Genomic DNA, 18,754 nt, shown 5'->3' on the forward strand with positions numbered 1-18,754 from the left:
CTCTATCTCCCCACCTCCTTCCAAAACCACCCACCTGCCCAGCGTAAGAAGGACTTCAGGAAAAAAAAATCTAGCTGCTCTGTTTGCTCTCTGGAAGCTCTATGCCATGCCTGCAGGCAGGCCCTGCTACAGCTGGGTCACTGGGTCTTGCAGAGCCCAACAGCTGAGCCCTGTCCCATGGGAGGGTACTGGAGCCCATGAGGCATCCTACCTCATCACCCCAGAACAGCCCTTTCTGCTCAGCTTTCCTGGGTACTTGTTTCACCATGGGCCAGGAGGGCATGGGAACGTTCGAAAGATGCTCAGTGAACAGAAACACTCTGATGTGACTCATCCTTTGAGCAACATTTGGATTTCCTTCCTCCAAACCTCTGTAAAGACACAGAGAAGAGCCTCTCTGCCACTGCCACATTTATTTGAAACTGGCTATTTTCTACACCATACATCTTCTCATGCTGACAGCTGCAGCAGCCACAGCGAGCACACCAAGAACACACAGCAGGATGAGGATCCCAGGGAACCACAGGCTGGGTCCTACCAAAGAGAAGAAAGGTTGGTTACTGGTCTGGGTCCCCCAAGCTGGCCCTGATCCTCCCCGGAGTGGCATATGTACCCTTCACTTCCTTTTGGTCAGCCGTGGGATGATGGCTCTCCGCTCTCAGGGAAGGAGCAGCCAGCAGGTGGATGGGTCCATAGGAGACAATTTTATTGTAGTCATCTGCCAGTGCCCGCTTGCTCCTCCAGAGAGTGGGACATTGCTGTTAACAGAATAAAAGGAAGGGAAGAGGGCAGGGAAGAAGCCCTCCTGTGGGGTCAGTGCCTGCCAGGGGGACAGGCTACCCTGGTGCTCTGCCCCAGCGGAGGCACAGCTGTGTTGCAGCCTAGGAGAATGGCGAGCCCCAAAACATGGGAAAGGAGCTGGTTAACAAAGGAACCTTAACCTGCTTCTCCCCAAGTCACTCCTAAGAACTGACCTTGGCACAGGGCTCAGGGCCGTCAGGGAGGCACAGCCGGACACGGCAGTGCAGGAACACCTTGGGGTACCCTACGAACTGAAACATCTGGAAGCTGAACTTGGCTGTGGTGCTCTCTCCAATGGCATTCAAGTATGTCACTGTCTCATCATGGGGACACCTGGGGTGAAATAACACAGTCAGCAGGCAAAAAAATGACACCCCAGTCTGGGACACACACAGCAAGGAGACCAGGTATGCTCACCCCTGCTCAATGAGCTCATGTCGTACATCCTGGTAGGGATCTGCGCTTGGCGTGGCCCAGCAGTCCTCCACACTCAGCAGGAAGTACCGGAGCTGGTGCTGCCCTTCTATCTTCAGCATGGCATACAGCGTGTCACTGATGGGCACGGCCGCAGTCGGCAGCTGGTAGGGCTCGAGGTAGGATGCGGTCTTGTACAGCCTCATGCTGACGTTGAAGTGCCCTTCTCTGACCATGAACTGTACCAGCCTGTGAGGAGAGAAGAGAGCTCATGAACAGCCACGTCAGGTCAGCAGTGCTGGCACAGGCTCTTCATGTTTGCTGACACCAGATCCCATATGGAGTTGGCCCAACTAGTCATGGAGGTAGGAGAAAGGCAGACTACACGTGCCCCTACCCAAGGCCCAAACCTTATCCTGAAAAACTACCATGGGGCCCTCTTGGGGAAGAGAAAGAGAGGCACCCCGATGTGATACTGCTCTCAGAGCTCTTTCATGGTTCCCCAGCGCCTTTGCTGATCATCTCATCAAAGGCATCTGTTTTCCCACAAGCTTGAATACACATCTCAGCAGCAAGGTGAAGAGGGACCACTCACTTGTCGACAGGGATGAGAGCAAATGGCATCTTCACCACCTGCTCATAGGCATAGACGCAGGAAAAATGCACCTCCAGCTGAAAGCTCCTGGAGATCACACCCCTGTGTGCTTCCCTTGCTGTCTCAATGATGTTGGAGTATGACACATGGGAGCTGTTTTGCTGGAATGACAAAGAAACCATACCTAAGCTCATGTATGGAGTACAGCACATTCTAATGAATTAAGTGATGTACTGACTATCGGCAGGTCTGCAGAGCTCAGAGGATCCTGCCAGAAAGCTGAAGGCTCTTATCCTAAAGAGCACACTGAGACTTCCATGCTCTGCTGCACAAGATAAGATGTGCTGCCAGCAGTGGTTTGGTGGAGGCAGAAGAGCCTCCAGGGAAGCCTCCCAAGGGGAAAGAGAGATTCACACTGCCAGATAAAAAAGGAAAAGGCTCCAGGGCTGTCCCCATTCAGCATATCTGTTTCTCTCTTGGCTTCAGAGCTATTCAGAGAGGCACTGTGCTGGATCCTCACCTGAATTATTGATCCACAGGCAGTGTGGTTTTCACCTGTGAGAGTGGCTGCAAAAAACAGCTCACCCTCCTCTTCCCTTTCTGAAACCTTGCATGCCTGGTTCTTCAAGTGGACAAGTTCCCGGGGGATTTTCAACTGTTCAAACACCTCCTTCCTCACCATCATCTTCATGTGCTCTTCCTCACAGGCCAACTTCAGTACCACATCTGGGGGAAAAAGCCATCTGCAATAGCAATAAGGAAGATGCCTGAAGGAGCCCTAAGTCAGCTATGGGATGACACAGTCCTATCGAGCTCAACAGACCCTTATCCCATCCTCACGGGAGGCTGCTGGTAGGGGTCTTCAGAGACACTGGGGGAAAGCAAAAGACAAACCCTTGGAAATGAGCTGAATTTAATGAGGATCTGACAAGTCTGCAACTGCTGCTACTTTGAATGGACACAGTCGTCAAGCTAAGACACCACAGGCACATATCACAGGTCTGGCCCCCTTTGGGGGAGGACTGTCTGTAGAATTCTGTAGTCCGTCAAGGGAACAGGCAGGAACACCACCCTGCCCATCACCTTTCCCTTTGGTGCCTGTGGGCAAACTGAGCTTGCCAGCACCCCAGGCCATACCTTGGCAGAACGCCCCTGTGAAGCCAGGTTTGCAGCTGCAGATGGGTCTGTCCTCTATCACCTGGCAGCCCCCATGGTACTGGCATGGGTTGGGCATGCAGGCATCTGAGCTCCTCTTGGCACGCAGGGCAAACCTTCCTCTCAAGCTGTGCGGACTTGCCAGCTCACCTGCAGGGAAGGCAATGCAAGCAAGCTGAAATGCAGCAGGAACATCTAACCTCTGAGAGAATGAGAGCAAGTTCACCCCACTGCTCAGAAAGGCTGAAGAGGCTCTGACCTCTCCTTTCCATATCCCCGTCTATAACTGCACAGGGCAGCATACAAGGAGACTCACTCTTGTTGCCTTCACAGCCAGCCAGGCACAGGGCAGAGAACAGCAGCAAATATGTCACAGTCCCTTCCTGTAAGAACAATCAGGCTCTGGGTAATGCAAGTTTTCAGCAGGTCCTCATTGCAGAGGTGTTGGCAATCACTCAGAGCCAGCCCTCAAACATGGGTACAATAATTTCTATACTGTATTTCCTCCAAAAACTGTAGGTTCAATGGTATGAAGTAATTTCCTAAGTAATTTCCCAAAGGGCCAAAACAGCAATCCTCTCAGCCCAGGTTCCCATAAGAGAAAAGGAATTTCCCTCTAAGCTTTCCAATCGTAGTTCTAATGTGAAGATTTAGGTCTTATGAGGCCGTGCTTGCCTTTCCAGTAACCCATATCCACAACAGGAGAGGCAATAGGATTAAAAGAAAAGAATCAAATCTTAAACATAACTCAAATTTATGTCATGAAGACTCAGATAAAGTCAACCTCCGAGGCTGGATCAGATAACACGTTTCTTTAGAGAAATTAATGACGTGGTGCAGGATAAGCCCAGGACCCTTATCAGAACTGTGGATATGAGTCACTTGGGGCTTTTGGCTGCACGTCCCCACAGCAGGGCAATGCCAAAGACAAAAGCTTTGGACTGCCATACTCTGGTCTAGCAGCAAATTGTTTATTCCCTCAGCCCTATCATGAGCATCTGCAACCACCAGAAATCTGGGCAAGGAGGATGCAAAGCTCTGGGGATGTAGAGCCCCATCTGCACTGCAGGGCACAGCCCCAAGGCATGGTTCTCGAGCTTCAGTGGAAACCTGGCTCCTGCTGCTGCCAGAACTATGCTGACAGCAAGTGCAGGTCTGTTCCCAGCTTGGCACAGCTGCCTTGGGCACTCTGCAAACCTTCTCTCAGATGTGCCACTCATGGCTGCAGTAGCCTCATCAAAAAGCTCCCATCTGCTCTCATCCTGCCCACCAGCCCAAGGACTGCATACATCCTCAACACAAAGCTCCCATCTCTCTTATCCTACTCACCATTGCCAGACCACTCCACACTTGCCCACCCGCAGCCAGCTGGGTCCTTCTCGTGCTCCCAGCTGCCTGCCTTATATCACCTCCCAGCAGCTCATCGCTCCCCCACGCAGACACGCTGCCTATGCGATTGCACAAGAGCCACCAGCAGACGGGGAGGAAACAGCTCTCCAAAAATGTGTCCTCCAGCATGGCCCTTCTGATTAGCTCAGGGCTGGTGAATGCTGACCCAAATCACAGCCCTGATGGGACTCCAACCAGGAGCAGCGTCTGCAATATCCCTATATCTACACCATTCCCTGCTTCCCGGGGCTTTATGCATCCACCTGCTGTTGTGGCACATGCTTTGCCTCAGCAGGAACAGCAGATACCATAGTGGTACATGCAGAGGCCAACAACTGTGCACTCAGTACATGCAGTTTCCCTTCCACACGTGAACACACATGATTTCCCATCCACACACACGTGCTCTGGTTTTTCAGTGACTTCTGAAATCTCAAATCTGTTGGGAGATGCTATGACAGACACTGGGATAAGGGCTTGGTTCTGCCACACTTTGTGAATGACAACACTCTGAGCAACACTCAGAGTGATGCTACTTGATATGCTGTGTAAACTGCTGTTACAGAAAGTGCCCAGCTAAGAATGATTTAAAACATCTGACTGTGGTTTGCCTGCGTGCCCAGTACTGTTCATGGCACACCTCACCGCCCCTGTGTGCCCCCTGTGAGCAGGGCAGGCTTGTCCTAACACAGAGAAAACACAGAAATGGAGCAGTGCTTAGCAGCTGTCTGTCTGAAGAACCAACACTTAAAAAACCAAGCCTCCTGTCACACTCAAAAGCAGTGGAACCCATGAGTTTAGGGGCAGTCCTGCAGCCTGGAGTGGGCAGAGCAGGCCCAGGCCCAGGCCCAAAGCCAGGCCCAGGCCCAAAGCCAGACCCAGGCCCGCAGCTCCCAGCCCATTTGCTGTGGGGCTGCTGAGGCACCTGCCGCAGCCAGGCTGTGTATGGAGGTGCTGAAGTGAGTGGTGAACAAAAGTGGGGCAGCCGAGGGGGCTGTGGAAGCCCGGGGGGCAGCTCAGGGCCTCCTGTCTCCATAGGGCGGGGGAGGCCCAGGGCTGGGCCGCGGGGGAGGCCACAGGCTGCGCCAAGGCTGCTGGGTGCGTGGACGTTGCCATGGTGACCAGGCCCGGCAGCGAGGCTTTGGCAGAGGACAGAGGTGCGGGGCTGCAGGGGCTGTGGGGCTGAAGGGACTGGAGGGATCCCCGTGGGATGGCGGCGGCTGGGTGTGGTGCTGGGCTCTTGGATTCCCCCACTTTGTGCCCCCAGCCACAAGGTCCACCGTGCCCCACAGTGCAGAGGGTCAGCCTGACCGCAGGGAGGGAAATGGACGGCCCCCAGCCTCCCTGAAATGTAAATAGGTGATAGGAGCAGCGCTGCGGCCTTGGAGGCTGCTCTGCTGCTGAGGCAGCTACAAACAACCTCCTCCCCAGCAGCCCTGGCTGGGTGCCCTGAAGGGCCACAACAGGGCCTGAGGCTGTGGCATGGCACCCACCAAACAAATCTCCGTCCCACCAGCTGCCCCTGTGTTCCACCTGCCCAGCCTGAATTCGAGTTCAGTGCTTGCACAGAACACACAGAAATGGGAGTCACTGCACCCAGAGTTTTGGTGTTGCTGTACGCCTGGTCCCATCTTGTTGCATGTATTTCTGTAGAGGAAGCGAAATGGAGGTCCTAGAAGAGAAAGAAAAAGAAGAGCAAAAGGAAGAAGAGCTGAAGGCTTTGGAGGTCGGCAGTGAGCTTCACGACATGGATAAAAAGCTGTCTGTGGAAAAAGTCTGCTTTTCAAGTGATGTACCGTAAGTTGCACATGTGTGCCAGTCACTGGGATGAGCAGAGACAGTCCTGCAGGGGGGTCCATGGAGAAGCCACAGCTTGTAGCTGGTGCTGAAGCTTGTTTGTGCAAGGCAGGGTGGGGGGAGCAAATTTTGGTGAGCCTGGTGAGCTGTCCATGTCTGTGAGTAAGACAAGATAAATCACTTCATTTTCCATCCATTCAATACTGTATCAAAACACTGTATAAAGATTCCCCAGTACTCTCAGTCTACATTCGCTTGCCATCACTCCAGAGAAGCTTGGCTATGTCTAAATCATGTCCACTTTAAATGATCTCTTCTTGGATATGAGCCCCATTTGTTTCCATCAGGGAGCCCTTCCTGTGTTTTGATTGCAGATCATCCTGTCTAAATTGCTCCCCACTTTATTACCTGTGTTTCTCTGCCTCCTTCTGTCTCTCAAGTGATTTTGACTGGAACAGCATCGACACATCCCAGTTACCAGACTCATACAAGGTGAATTCCCCAAAAGAAAAGAAGATGCTGCGCATTGCTGATCATTACCACCAGCAGTTTGCTCACCTCTGCCCTGAACGCAAGCCGCTCTTCCTGCACCCTGTCAATGAATGTGGCGTGGAGGTAAAGGGTGGTGTGGAAGTGGGCCCAAGTTGCACAGTTTTTGTCTAGTTATGGACCTGCTGCTCCCCTGCGTGTGTGGAATTGCTTCTTTAGATCAGCTTCCTCCAACATTTATTACATAAATATCATACAAGGCAAAAAAATAAGTAAATGCCAGAGGATATAGAAGCCAGAAAGTGCAGTAGCTAGTTCACATGAAAACTAAGAGATCTGGCTCACATCTGCAGTGTGGCTGAGATTAGCTTGAATTTTTAGGCACAAACAAACAGAAGTGTCTACTGGCTTCTTAACTCCATGCATTTCCAATTCTGAGTGGTGATGAGGCGTACCATCGGTATGTAGGTATGCTCCAGGGAAGTCTTGAGTATAAGCTGCAACATCCCAAGGTTGTCTGAGGATGGCTTCGGATAGGAAACTGCGCCAGTAAAACGTTGGCTAATCAAAGTCCTCTTGTTGCCTTACAGAAGTTTGTGAGCACAACAGTGAGGCCAACCTTGCTGCCTTACACAGAGCTGTACCACTGGGATGGCTGTGCCAGCTTTGTCTCTGACTATCTCACTATGGAGCCCCTCAAGTTCCCTCTCACACCGGTAAGAAAGGGGCTGCAGTCCCTTCAGAAACAGCCCCCTGATGGAGGTGAAAGGACGCAATGTGGAAAGTCCTTTTGTCCCTCCAGCAGCCCACAATTACTTGGGCAGTCCCCCTAGAGTGGCAAGAAGAGATGAAGCCAATGTCCTGGGGGTGGTATGAACCAGCAAAAGCAAAGGGACCAACCAGTCTTTGTTAGCAAGGACTGCTGATATCCTTCAGTGTGCTCCAAACAGTCTACATGAGCTCCATGCTGGCCAGGTGTGTCCCAGGAGTCCCAGGGGCTCAAGAGACACTTTGATGTCAAGAATGTGTCTTGATTTAGTGGACAAAGACTGATCAAACCTAAGGTTCAGTCTGATATCTGGGCATAGATGGTGTAAGTAGAATCTCCCTATATTCACTTTGCGCATTGTTCCCTTTGCCTGGGGAGTGAGGACCAAAAGGAAGTACGTTGCCTTTGTGCTATAATTTAGGTTATGGGTCTTTTGCTTTGAAATGCTGCAGGCAGACCAGCTGGAAATGGAGATAAGCCCCATTCTGGTGTTGTGGTTAGCATTCGATTCTCAGTAGCCTGGCAAATTTGTCCTGTCCATCTCTCCCTATGGTTAAATTTGCACAAGATTTAGGGTCAGAATTTCCCCACATTACTTTGGAAGGAACTTTTAGAGTCTGTGGTTTATGTATGAGTTTCATTTTAACAGACTCCCTATGGATGCAGTGCCCAGGGATATGAGCAATGTCCTCTCTCTCTCATATCCGGGGCTTGTTTCAGCTTCAGAAGACAAATGCTGTGAACAGATATTCCTTTCTTTCAAGCCCACTTCACTCTATTCCCCAACTACCATCCTAAAGTACCAGCGAGGGAACTGCTTTGACTTCAGTGTGCTGCTGTGCTCCATGCTGACTGGAGCTGGGTATGATGCCTACTGTGTGAATGGGTATGCCACCCACGACATATGCAGCTTGGATGAGACTCTGGAGGAGTGCCCACTGCTCAGGAAGCCACAGGAGGTGAGGAGACCTGCAGCGAGTAGGCAGGGGGGAGCCTGGGTGTCTGGTTCTGATAAGAAAACCATGGCATTGGTGAGAAAGACAAAGCACACTGGAGGCCAGTGAAGCAGGCATCTCTGGTGTGTCCACTGTGTGATAAGAATGAGTGTGATGGCAGGCTGTGGGGCGCCCAGCCCCACTGCCCGTTTGCTTTCTAATCATGCTACTCATTTAAAGAGGGTGACAGTTTGCCCGTGCTTTCTCTCTTTTCCTGATTCCCGCTGGGTTTAACAGCAATTTTTGCTTTTGTGGAGGCAGGTCCCAAAAGAAGAAGTGAAGAAGTCTAACAAGTATAGAGTTAAGCCTCCCCCAGACATGCACAGCAAGTTTGAGCTTCAGCAGGAGGCCAAGAAGAAAGCAGAAACTGAAGCTACTGAGAAAAAGGAAAGAGAAGAGAGGGGCATGGTGAGTTAGCAATGTCTACCCTACTCTCAAACACCATTAGCAAGAGTTGAGACATGTGTAAGAGTTGGGACATGGGTAATAGCTGACCAAAGAAAGGAGCTCACAACCCTCCATGCAGTACAGTACAACTCAGATTCTGGCCATAAGCGCATGGTTTCTGGAAACACGGTGTGTGTTAGCAGAGGAATATACGCTGAGCATGTACTACACACTGTTCTGAAGAGAATGAAGAGTTTGGAGGTCTTCAAAATTGGGCAGGGGAAAGAATAAGATTGCTGATGGATTGGACTAAAGTGGCAATAAAGTAGCAATAATTACTGCTCTGTCTTCTGGACTGCAGGAAGCAGAAGAGCCCGCACATGACCATTTATGTGGTTTACGGGTGCATGCCTGGGTTTTGGTTCTGTCTGGCAAGAGAGAGGTTCCCGAAACTTTCTTCATTGATCCCTTCACGGGAAACAGCCATAGCACCATGGATGAGCAGTTCCTTGGAATTGAGAGTGTCTGGAACCACAAGAACTACTGGGTGAACATGCAGGACTGCCGGAACGGCTGCAAGGTAGTGAGCTCTTAAACACCCCTGCACCTAAAAGGGACAGTCAGGCTGAGCTCTGAGGGAGTCCAAAATCAGTGGTGATCCAGGTTTCTAGTCACTATTCCCCTACACTGGCTCTGGGCACGTAATTCTGATTACTTAGACATCAGGCCTGGTACCTGGAACTAGTTCCTGGCATCCCACTCTCTGAGCTAGCACATATGGATCACACCTATTAACCCTACACAACACTGGAAGGCTGGCTGGACAACCATTCTTCCATCAAGAACTTTTAGGGTAAAATCTGTTAAGCTCAGGGTAGGAAAGATCTTGATTTGACTCTTCTCACACCTTAGCTACTGCCCAGCTGATAGAAAGGCTGGAAGGAGAGGGGCTGAATCAGAGTCACTTTAGGCCCATCTGGATGACCCTGGGACCATGCATGCCTCAAGGAAGGAAGCAGAAGCACTTCCCTCAGCCATGGCAGAGGTACCATGAGGAAAAGGACCAGTAGCCTTCCAGGCAAAGAGCCAGTTGTTGGCATCCCACCAGCGAGCCAGAGATCTGATGAGCTCAATCTTGCTGAGATCCAGGGTGTCCAGAGTCTGCAGGTGTGCAGAAGCAGTGTTGAGTTTAGTGTCAGTCCCTTGAGGCTGCTCTGTATTTTTGTGGATTTCTTCTGTTTGGCCTAGGATCTTGTCTTTGATTTGAGTGATGCTGTCCACTGGGAAATCATGCTTTCAGAGACTGATAAGCCTCTTCAGCTGCTCCTGGGTGCTGAGAAGGAAAATGAGCTGTTTGATAGGAACGTGGATGACATGGTGAGTGACCTGAATGGTTAGCACTCAGCCTTCCAGTGCACTGACCTTTGGGACAAAGGAATTTCAGAAAAACAAAATTAAAACAAAAATTTTCTGAACATCCTCTCTCTGTTAGTCAGCAGACAGCTCTTACAAGTTGCCAACCAAGTGTAGAAATAAAGTATGTATAAATGTTATGTTGTCTTGCTGGAAGAACAAAATATGATAAAGCAGACATTACACCAGCACAGCACTACGGAGAAACACTGATAACAATACATTCCCTCCTCATATCTAATCTTCTCAGCTTTTGTTCATCACCAAGGATCAAAACTTCTTCCATGGTCTGTATAAAATAAGCTGGTCATTAGTTTGAATGGCAAAAGTCACATTCATAACCTGCCCAGCATAAGCGTTAGCCACATTTCATTAGGCTTGGAATAAGATGTGCTAGCAAGAATGCAGGGATGCAATAAAGTTCACCTTCCCTGAGAATTGCAGCATGCTGCTTGCTCCTGCCCTCTGGCTGTGTGTGATTGATACAGCACATAACTGTGCCACTGTTGCACAGGATAAAATGTGGCCTCCTGTGAGTTGCTTGCTGATTGCTGCAGTGCATTCTCCAGAACCAGAAGGCCTCCTGGCACTGTCAGAGAAATTACTAAAAGTGAAATCCTTTGTTTCAACAGGAGGAGGAAGAAGAGGAGGAAGAGGAGGAGATAAGTTTTGCCATGCCACCGTCATGGGTAGCTCCAATTCAGATATCTCCCAAAGGTGCACATTCTTTGCCTTTTGCTTGCCTTCCAGCTAATCTTTTAGTAGATCTGGAAGAATTCTGCCTTCAGGATGTTTGAGGTACAGCAGCACAGTGCAGTAGATCAAGGCATGCACTTGCTATTGGTTTGAATGCACCTTCTATGCACTGTCTCATTGTGGATGGGTAGTTCCCATAGACACACACACTTTTCCTGCTAATTTCCTGATTTTGCCTGGGATGGAGTTTCTGTTACCACTATTCATATGAGACTGCCTGCCAATCTTTCTGACACCTCCCTTGCCTACTGCAGAGTTTGAGACCCGCTGTTCCCAGGGGAGGAAGGTGATCCTCTACAAGAAGGCAAAACTGGAGAAATGGGCACCATACTCCAATGGAAATGGGCTGGTGAAACGCCTCACCGTCTACGCAGACTCAAACTGTAAGAGGATGGAATTTATCTCACCTTCTCCCCTTAGCTGATGACTTTAGTTTCTGTTGACAAAGAGGAGTAAGTCTTTTTATGGTATAAGTCATGTCATCAAAGTAGATTAGAATTAATCTATTAGGATTCATCAATAAAGTGCCCCAGTGCACAGAGCCAATTCTAGTGACTATGTGGGCTGCTTGCACAGATATCAGATGAATCCTACCACTTCCAATGGGTGATGTAAGGCTGTGAAATTGCATGTCTCCTGCCAGATAGCAAAGCAATAGAAGTGAAAGAGTGGTTCAAAAACCGTGAAGACATGTTGGATATGAGAGAAGTGAATAAACAAACACAGCTGACCACAGAGTACTTCAGCCCAGGACACCTCTTCGGTCTCAAAGGTATTCTAATTCATCTGGGCAACCAAGACATCATGGGAATCTGTTCTAGGAGTTGTAAAAGCTCAAAGCAATGGGGCTGCAAACATCTAGGATGAATTGCATAGATTAATAATATGGTCTCTGATCCAGTCCTGGGCAACACTTTCCCAGCATAACAGAAGGTGACATCTGTATCATATATAGTGATATATACTTTTACCAGTAAGGTAGAAAACTGTCTCCTTGGGATTATATTCAGTCTCTCAGCATTACACAGCTGTAGAAGACAAAGTCCTGCATCAGATGTGCTAGTGAAGCAGTATTTCTCCCCAAGAGACTGCCCAGTTTCTGGCGTGGAAAGAGCAAAGTCCAGACTCTACTCACCACTACCTTGCTGTGTGAGGAAGGCAGTAGCCCTGAAAAGCTGTTCTGCCATCCTCAGGCCATGGTATATTGCTAAACAGCAGTGAGGATATAACATTCCCTTCCCACACTCTTTGGTGCATTTGATTTGTTGGCTGCTCAAGAAAATGAGACTTCCTCTGGATGTGCCTGTGTTCACTAGTATTGTGATGACTAGTTGTGAAAACATACGCAATCTCTTTTGTGTCCTTAGTGCACACCTATAAGTCAATGAACCCGCAGACTGAACGTGTGATGGAGTTCTACACTGAGACACGAGTCGATGGCCTCCAGAAACTTGCTGAAAATGACAACGAGATGAAAGAGTACTTCGTGGGGAGAGATGACTTCAAGTACTTCCAGTACACAGAGTTTCGCGCTAAAAGAAAGAAAGTAACTTTGGTTGGCACCAGAACTGATGTTAACTCCCGGCCTATAGTGGTACGGCCAAGACAGGAACAGAAAAATATCTGTCACAGTGATATTTATACATTGCAAAACATGCTGCCTGAGGCCTTAGGTTCGTTCTTAGTGAATACAACCAAGGCAAAACTCCAGATGAAGCATCCAAGTCTTGTTCAGCTGCTGTGTCTTTCAATTGCTTGCTTGACACAGCCACAGTGTACGCATTTGTCTCAAAACACACTGAGAACTCGAATGAAACTAGGAAATTATGACCTGGAAAATGTGTGTCAGAGGGAAGAAAAATAGCTTAATGATGATTTTGGAAGGAAATTTTTACAAGACTCCAAACTGTTTTGTTCTGACCGCAAAAAAATGTTTTGTGATGCTGACAAAGTGTCCCATAATGCTGTTACAAGCAGGTACCTCTGTCCAGTCAGGTCTGATTGGGAGAACAGATGAGAGAGAAAACCTGACATCTGGTGGTGTGGCTCAGACACTTCATCTGCCAAGGCAGAGCCATGCAGTAGCCTTTGGGTCAACACCAAACATGCTTTTTTTCCCCCTTCTTTTTGTTGGGGAATTTGGGATATTTTGTTGTGCTCAGAATACCTTGCTTCCCATAGCTCCATCAGACTGAGATGCATCCCATGCTAACTTTGAGCTTGAAGAGCATGCTCAGCTCCACAAACAGGAATCTGTATTGCTTTAAGCAGCTTTGTGTTTGGTTTTTTTTTCACGGACCAACCATGGGCCAAGGCTTTAGGAGTAGCTGTCACATCCAAATTGGACGAAAAGGCCCAGTTTTTGTCTTGAGCTTTGATTTAACTCTCCACAAATGTTGCCATTCTTCTCTGTAGTCTTAATTGCTTCCATCTCTTTCTCTTCACTTAGCAAATCAAGGAGTGTTTCCACAGAAACCTACAAAAGCCTGCTGATGAAGATGTAGCAGAACGTGTCTTTCTGATCGAAGAGGACATGATCCAACTGACATACCACCTCAAGGATAAATACATTACAGCCTCAAAGAAGGACTTCTTCAAACCAACAGAGAGCTACAGGAAGCAAAGTGAAATCATGACCCCAGAAATGTGCATCACATACCAGGTATGGAGAAAATCTACCTAGATCGAGGAGCTCTTCTGGGTCATGGGGACACAAAGGGTAGGTGCAATGTCAGGGGAAGCATGGCATGGCATGGCATATTCAAGCTCAGCCTCTCCTCCATTTGCTCATCAGGTAGTGTATATGGCCACTGAGATTTTGCAAGATGCTGATTCAGCAGCTGCTTGTCTCAATCCTGCAGATTCATGACAGGGAAGTTGAAATTTCCTTTGTTGTTCTCTCCTAGAGAGACTACAGCAGAAAAGCAGGAGCAGATTTTAACTCAAATTCTACCATAGATCACAAAGCTCAGGTCACGCTGTCATTTAAATCACCTCCAGCTTACTCTGCAAATTCAGACAAGATACTGAGGCTTTATTTATTGCTGATAGATAGACAGACATAGCTTTAAATAAAAGATATCCCAAAAAAAGGAGAGTACTGTCATTGCACAAAATTCTCTCATTCATGGTGGGGTCACTCTATTAACATCTCTGATGTGAGTTTGTAGTCAGAGGAAGAAATCTGCCTGCATCATCTGCAGTGATGCTGCACAATTATGCATAGGAAATCAGATTACCAAAATAGAATATATGTTTTTTAATTTATATTTCTGGGGAGATGCAAATGCTGGAGTGCTGTCATTTCATCTCTAACCCTTAAAGACAGTCTCAGCCAAATAATAGGAACATCATCAAAGAGGTGTAGGACATGCAATCTGGCTGACATTACTGATGGACTCAAAGTCTAGGTGAAAGTCTAGTCAACTATTGACAATGGGTTGGATGTTTTTGTGGTGTAAAGCAGTGCCTTATATTGACTTAGCAGAATGGTGCCAGTTTATGTTTGCAAAGTACTTGGTCCCATGCACCCAGACAACAATACTGCCTTTCACTAGCTTATCTGCTTCCAGGCGGGGTCCTCTGAGCAGCACACAAAGCTGATCCACCTGTACAAATTGTTGCGAGAGCTAACAGAGGAAGAGAAGCAGCTGAAGCAACAAGTCTGGAGAACTCAAGCAGAGGTAACAGGGAGCTGCCCTCACTGCTGTCAGCATGGTCAGGAGTGGAAACTGGTTTCATTGGATAGGTTGCCAAAGCCTCATTCAGCTTAGGCTGTGATAAAAATAAAACTCTGGTGTTGTGAAGCTGGTCTGCATGCTGAATGACCAAGTTTGCAACCCATCCCTTGTTCAGCACAGATATGGAGAGTCACACACTTTCCAAATCTTGCTCTGTTTGTTCTCAGGGATGGAAATGGTTTCAGAGAGAAATAACAGCATGTGAACTGGGGCATCCAGGAGTAGATCTGTTTGTTTTCTTGCCTGGGAATGAAACCAAAAAGAAAGGATGTTGTATGTAATGTAATCTAATTGCAAGGCATTTCCAGGAAACCGTAACAGTAATATCAAAGTGACTTTTTTGTAGGAACAACTGTAGGGAAATACTTCACAAAATACACTGCTTGTACTGCTAATCATACTGTGACTGGTGTAACAAATTCATGTTCTTAGAAATTTTTCTGGTGACTTCACAATAAATTCAGTCATTCTGGCAAGTGGAGACAGAGCTATTGGATTTGATTGGTTTTTTAATTGTTTTTCTGTGAAAGAAAAACCTCTGGAGAGAAATGAACAACAACAGCATGCAGAATATTAATAATAGCTAAGAAAAAGCTTGCAACATTTTCCAGAATTTGAAGAGCGTAAACCGTGACCTCATGAATTACTTCACCAAATTTCTTAGTCTTGATGTATTCACAGACAAAATATTTGTGTTGCTTGTGCTGTGTATCCTGTGTATTGCTGTGACATAGCAAAAAGCCAAAGCTGTTACTGCAGTTTCAACCTTTTCATAAAGGTCTGGGATATATTTAACCTTGTGCTACACTTGTGGTACGCAGCATCTGCTCTGTTAGCATGTAAAAGTGCTGTCACTTGGTGGGAAAGATGAGGTATCTCTCTTCTGATTGTTTGGAAGGTGCTAAAAATTCTGGAGATCCGTGAGAATGAAGAAGCAGACATTAAACTGTCAGCTTCGATACATGATACAGAGAGAAATGAAAAGAGAAGACAAGAGTACGAAGCCATGGTAGGTGGACTTTACTAATCCCAGTATTAATTACATGCACACAAATTAAATCCAGAGTAAGCATTTTCCATCTGACATATTAGCTCTGAAGATCTTTTAGTATTATTAAGAGATACAGGGCCAAATCCCCAGCAAGTTGAAAATATAACATGGCCATGTTATGACCTGGCTCTCTGGAAAACCCCACATCAGAGAAAAAAAAAGTTGTTTTATTTTATTTAGATAACAATTTAATAACTAATCCTTGTTAATTATTTTAAGGATAATAGAGATTAGGGAGAGAGTGTGATAATGGAGTCCAAGCTGCATCTTTATAGCCAGGTCTCATTTCATTAGGTGCATGTGCACATCTTTGCACATTTCGTTCCCCTATGAATCAGCTGATTTTTTTTTTTGTTTTCATCATTACTTGCAAAGGCAGTTTTGTTTCAGGGTCTCTCTCAGGGAATTATTACCTTATGAATGTTGTGAGCAAATAAAAAAACTTGAAGAATAATTACTTCCAGCTTTTTAAAATCTCTGATATGTTTCTTGTGAATGATTTTTAGACTGAACTTTCCTGATTGGAGAGGTTATAAGAGGTGATACTGGGTTTTATATGCCAGACATCTGGCATGAAGCACAAACAGAGGCAAAGGTCCAAGAATCAGCTATTTGCCAGCCTACAAATTAATAGCACTCAAAATATCCTATCCAAATACAAATGCCTTTTTTGGAGCCCTTCTTGTACATTTTATGTAAGATAAATCTCTGCAGTCAAGGAAATTAGGAAAGATATTAAAAAGGGTGATAAAAAAAAAAATGACACAATGAAAAACACATTGGTATTGCACAGCTAATGAAAAGCTACAGTTTTGGTCACACTACAGGAAAAGGAAACATCATTTCCACCACTGGGTCACAGGAGTTTAGGCCTTTGTTTTTATTTTGCCTTACTATAGGGAAACAAGCAGATGGGATTGTGACTCTTTCTGTCCTACCCCCTTCAGATGAAGGCAAAGAAGGATGAGTTCCCAGGACAAAAGGAACAGGATCTGGATTACCTGGCACCTTTTCTTATTCAAATTGGCAGTCCAGAGAAGATAACCAAAAGGCAGGCCCTTCGCCTCAGAGACGACTGCCTGAGTGATTTTAAGAATCGTCTGGTTTCTAAGGCCAACATCATCCAAGCTCATTTTGAAAAGGTATTCCCAGCCTTGCTCCATGATGTGCATGTCACTGGAGTCGTTTTTGCACTGGCAGGGGGGTAACACACATCTCATCATGACAGCAGGCAGGAAACAAAAATCCTTTACTTTTAAGGGAGCCCTAGACACACCTGTGTCACTTTGTCATTAACATGTGAGATCAAAGAATGGAATAGCTCCAGAGTCAAATTTAGTTTCAAGCAGAGCTGATTTGTTTCTCCAGTGCTTCTTAACTATAGTGAAGCAATACATTCTGGTCTTGCAGCCTCTCACTGGTCCATGTGTTTTGATTCCCTTGTTTTCTTCTTCGGTGAGAGCTCATCTCAGACTCACTGCCTCTCATGAAAATAAAGCAGCTCTTATTTGTGGTTTCCTTCATCTTGGCTCCCTGAACTCTGAGTTGCGCTTCTGTGCACTCCTCACTCTCCATTAGCCTGACTTCTTACCACTCTCTCTCTCAACAGGAGGTAGAAGAGCTGCAGAAGAAGAACCAGCAGTTTCAGGAAAATCAGAATCAGCTCAGCGAGAAGGAGGAGGCTGACTTCCTTGCTGATTACTCTGAAACCATGTTCCGTATCCACATTCTAGCACTGAGACTCGACAGGTACTGGGAATTATGACTTGAAAAACGTTCAGGGGAGCAGGGAGGTCTACCACTCAGCGTTCCTAGTTACTGAGCAGTGAAGCTGTTCTGTGAAACGTTCTTCTCCACATCCTGCTGCAACTTTCCTCTGATAATTCTCCTTCTTATTCTAGGGAAAAGCAGACAGCACCGCAGAAGTACCTTGCTCTTGAAGAGAAACTGCGCAAAGACCCTCGCCTAGCAGAGCACCTCGGTCATGCCTGATTGCTTCTTTTTTTCCTTCAGATCAGACACTGGCAATTGGTGCTGAAATCTCTCAAAAGCAGCCTTAAAAACGGTGGGAAGGCTTTCTTTCTTGCCTGCAAGAAATCTTGCATTCTCATCAGGTTCTGCTAAAAGTCTTTGTGCACCTGTCTCTGGAGTTCCAGGGGATTTTAATGAATTTGTACCATCAACTATCTTAGGCAATCCAGTGTCCTGGCTAATAATCATTCCCTGATACCAAAAAATAGAAGCCAGTTAGTGTGTTGTGTGTTGCCACACAAGTCCCCAAACCTGCTAGGAATCAATTCCCGATGTCCTGGACTAGGCACATCTGGTGGTTCTGCCCACAGCTCCCAACAAATGCTGTCTTCAAAGAACAATCTGTAATGATCATCTTCAACAAAGGCTACACTGACTGCAGACAGAGGAAGGTAGAAATGTTTGGGTTTTTTTTTTCTGGTGATAGAACAAGGTGCATTACACATGGCATACAGCATGAGTCAGAGCAGATGAGACTTTGTTTATGCTGGCTGCCTATTTTAAGTGATAGATACTTCAAGCAGCTTTTATAGAGAACCCCCATGACTGCCCATTTTATTGCAACAGAATCATCTTCTCTTGCACTGCTCTCATTATAGAAAGCCACCTAGCAGAAGAAGCTCATTATGCTTAATCCAAATATCACAGGTCATTAAAATCTACCACCTTACCCTTGCACAGGGTGGCATCCAATTAGGTGTTGATGGAAGGATGATGCACTCCTTTTGTGTGCAGCGTCTGCGTCTCCTGGGGAGGTGGCTGACACCACAGCAATTCCCTGGGTGTGACTGGGCAGCTCTGAGAGCTTTTGTGACAGCACCTGGCATCCTTAGGTGCCTGACAACAGCAGCTCAGGGCTGCGTCCCTCTGTCAGTGCTTTGCTGGCGTGGTGACCTAACGCAGCTAGGTCACATAGAGAGAAGGCTCTTACCACAGAATCACAGAATGGCCTGGGTTGCAAAGGCCCACAAT

The 18,754-nt window shown here is 47.1% G+C and overlaps 2 protein-coding genes across 6 annotated transcripts; one reads left to right on the plus strand and one right to left on the minus strand.

The window, feature by feature from the left end:
* Window positions 1–54: 54 nt before the first annotated feature.
* On the minus strand, window positions 55–5,481 carry LOC116243806 (zona pellucida glycoprotein D). Of its 3 annotated transcripts, none has more exons than XM_090149840.1 (9): window positions 5,280–5,481; window positions 3,282–3,348; window positions 2,948–3,115; window positions 2,331–2,536; window positions 1,811–1,971; window positions 1,219–1,464; window positions 975–1,134; window positions 614–758; window positions 56–534 (listed from the first exon to the last, which is right to left on the minus strand). In XM_090149840.1, the coding sequence occupies exons 1-9, from the start codon at window positions 5,388–5,390 to the stop codon at window positions 434–436; spliced, it is 1,365 nt and encodes a 454-aa protein (XP_090005966.1). In that variant the 5' UTR covers window positions 5,391–5,481; the 3' UTR covers window positions 56–433. The 3 variants fall into 3 exon arrangements, with proteins under 3 accessions (XP_090005967.1, XP_090005966.1, XP_031471096.2); XM_031615236.2 differs by lacking the exon at window positions 5,280–5,481 and adding an exon at window positions 4,295–5,273; XM_090149841.1 differs by lacking the exon at window positions 5,280–5,481 and having other exon boundaries at window positions 55–534; window positions 2,331–2,553.
* On the plus strand, window positions 5,426–17,957 carry DRC7 (dynein regulatory complex subunit 7). Of its 3 annotated transcripts, none has more exons than XM_031615194.2 (18): window positions 5,426–5,511; window positions 6,008–6,151; window positions 6,592–6,766; window positions 7,231–7,356; window positions 8,174–8,368; window positions 8,666–8,812; window positions 9,153–9,371; window positions 10,040–10,168; window positions 10,837–10,921; window positions 11,215–11,343; window positions 11,604–11,732; window positions 12,328–12,554; window positions 13,410–13,622; window positions 14,533–14,643; window positions 15,599–15,709; window positions 16,699–16,893; window positions 17,361–17,500; window positions 17,653–17,956. In XM_031615194.2, exons 2-18 carry the CDS (start codon window positions 6,018–6,020, stop codon window positions 17,741–17,743), a joined length of 2,556 nt encoding a protein of 851 aa, XP_031471054.2. In that variant the 5' UTR covers window positions 5,426–5,511; window positions 6,008–6,017; the 3' UTR covers window positions 17,744–17,956. The 3 variants fall into 3 exon arrangements, with proteins under 3 accessions (XP_031471054.2, XP_090005963.1, XP_031471055.2); XM_090149837.1 differs by having other exon boundaries at window positions 5,428–5,511; window positions 8,210–8,368; window positions 17,653–17,957; XM_031615195.2 differs by lacking the exon at window positions 11,604–11,732 and having other exon boundaries at window positions 5,428–5,511; window positions 17,653–17,957.
* Window positions 17,958–18,754: the final 797 nt, after the last annotated feature.

Source organism: Phasianus colchicus, chromosome 13, assembly GCF_987193195.1.
Source record: "Phasianus colchicus chromosome 13, bPhaCol1.hap1.1, whole genome shotgun sequence".
Lineage (NCBI taxonomy): Eukaryota > Metazoa > Chordata > Aves > Galliformes > Phasianidae > Phasianus > Phasianus colchicus.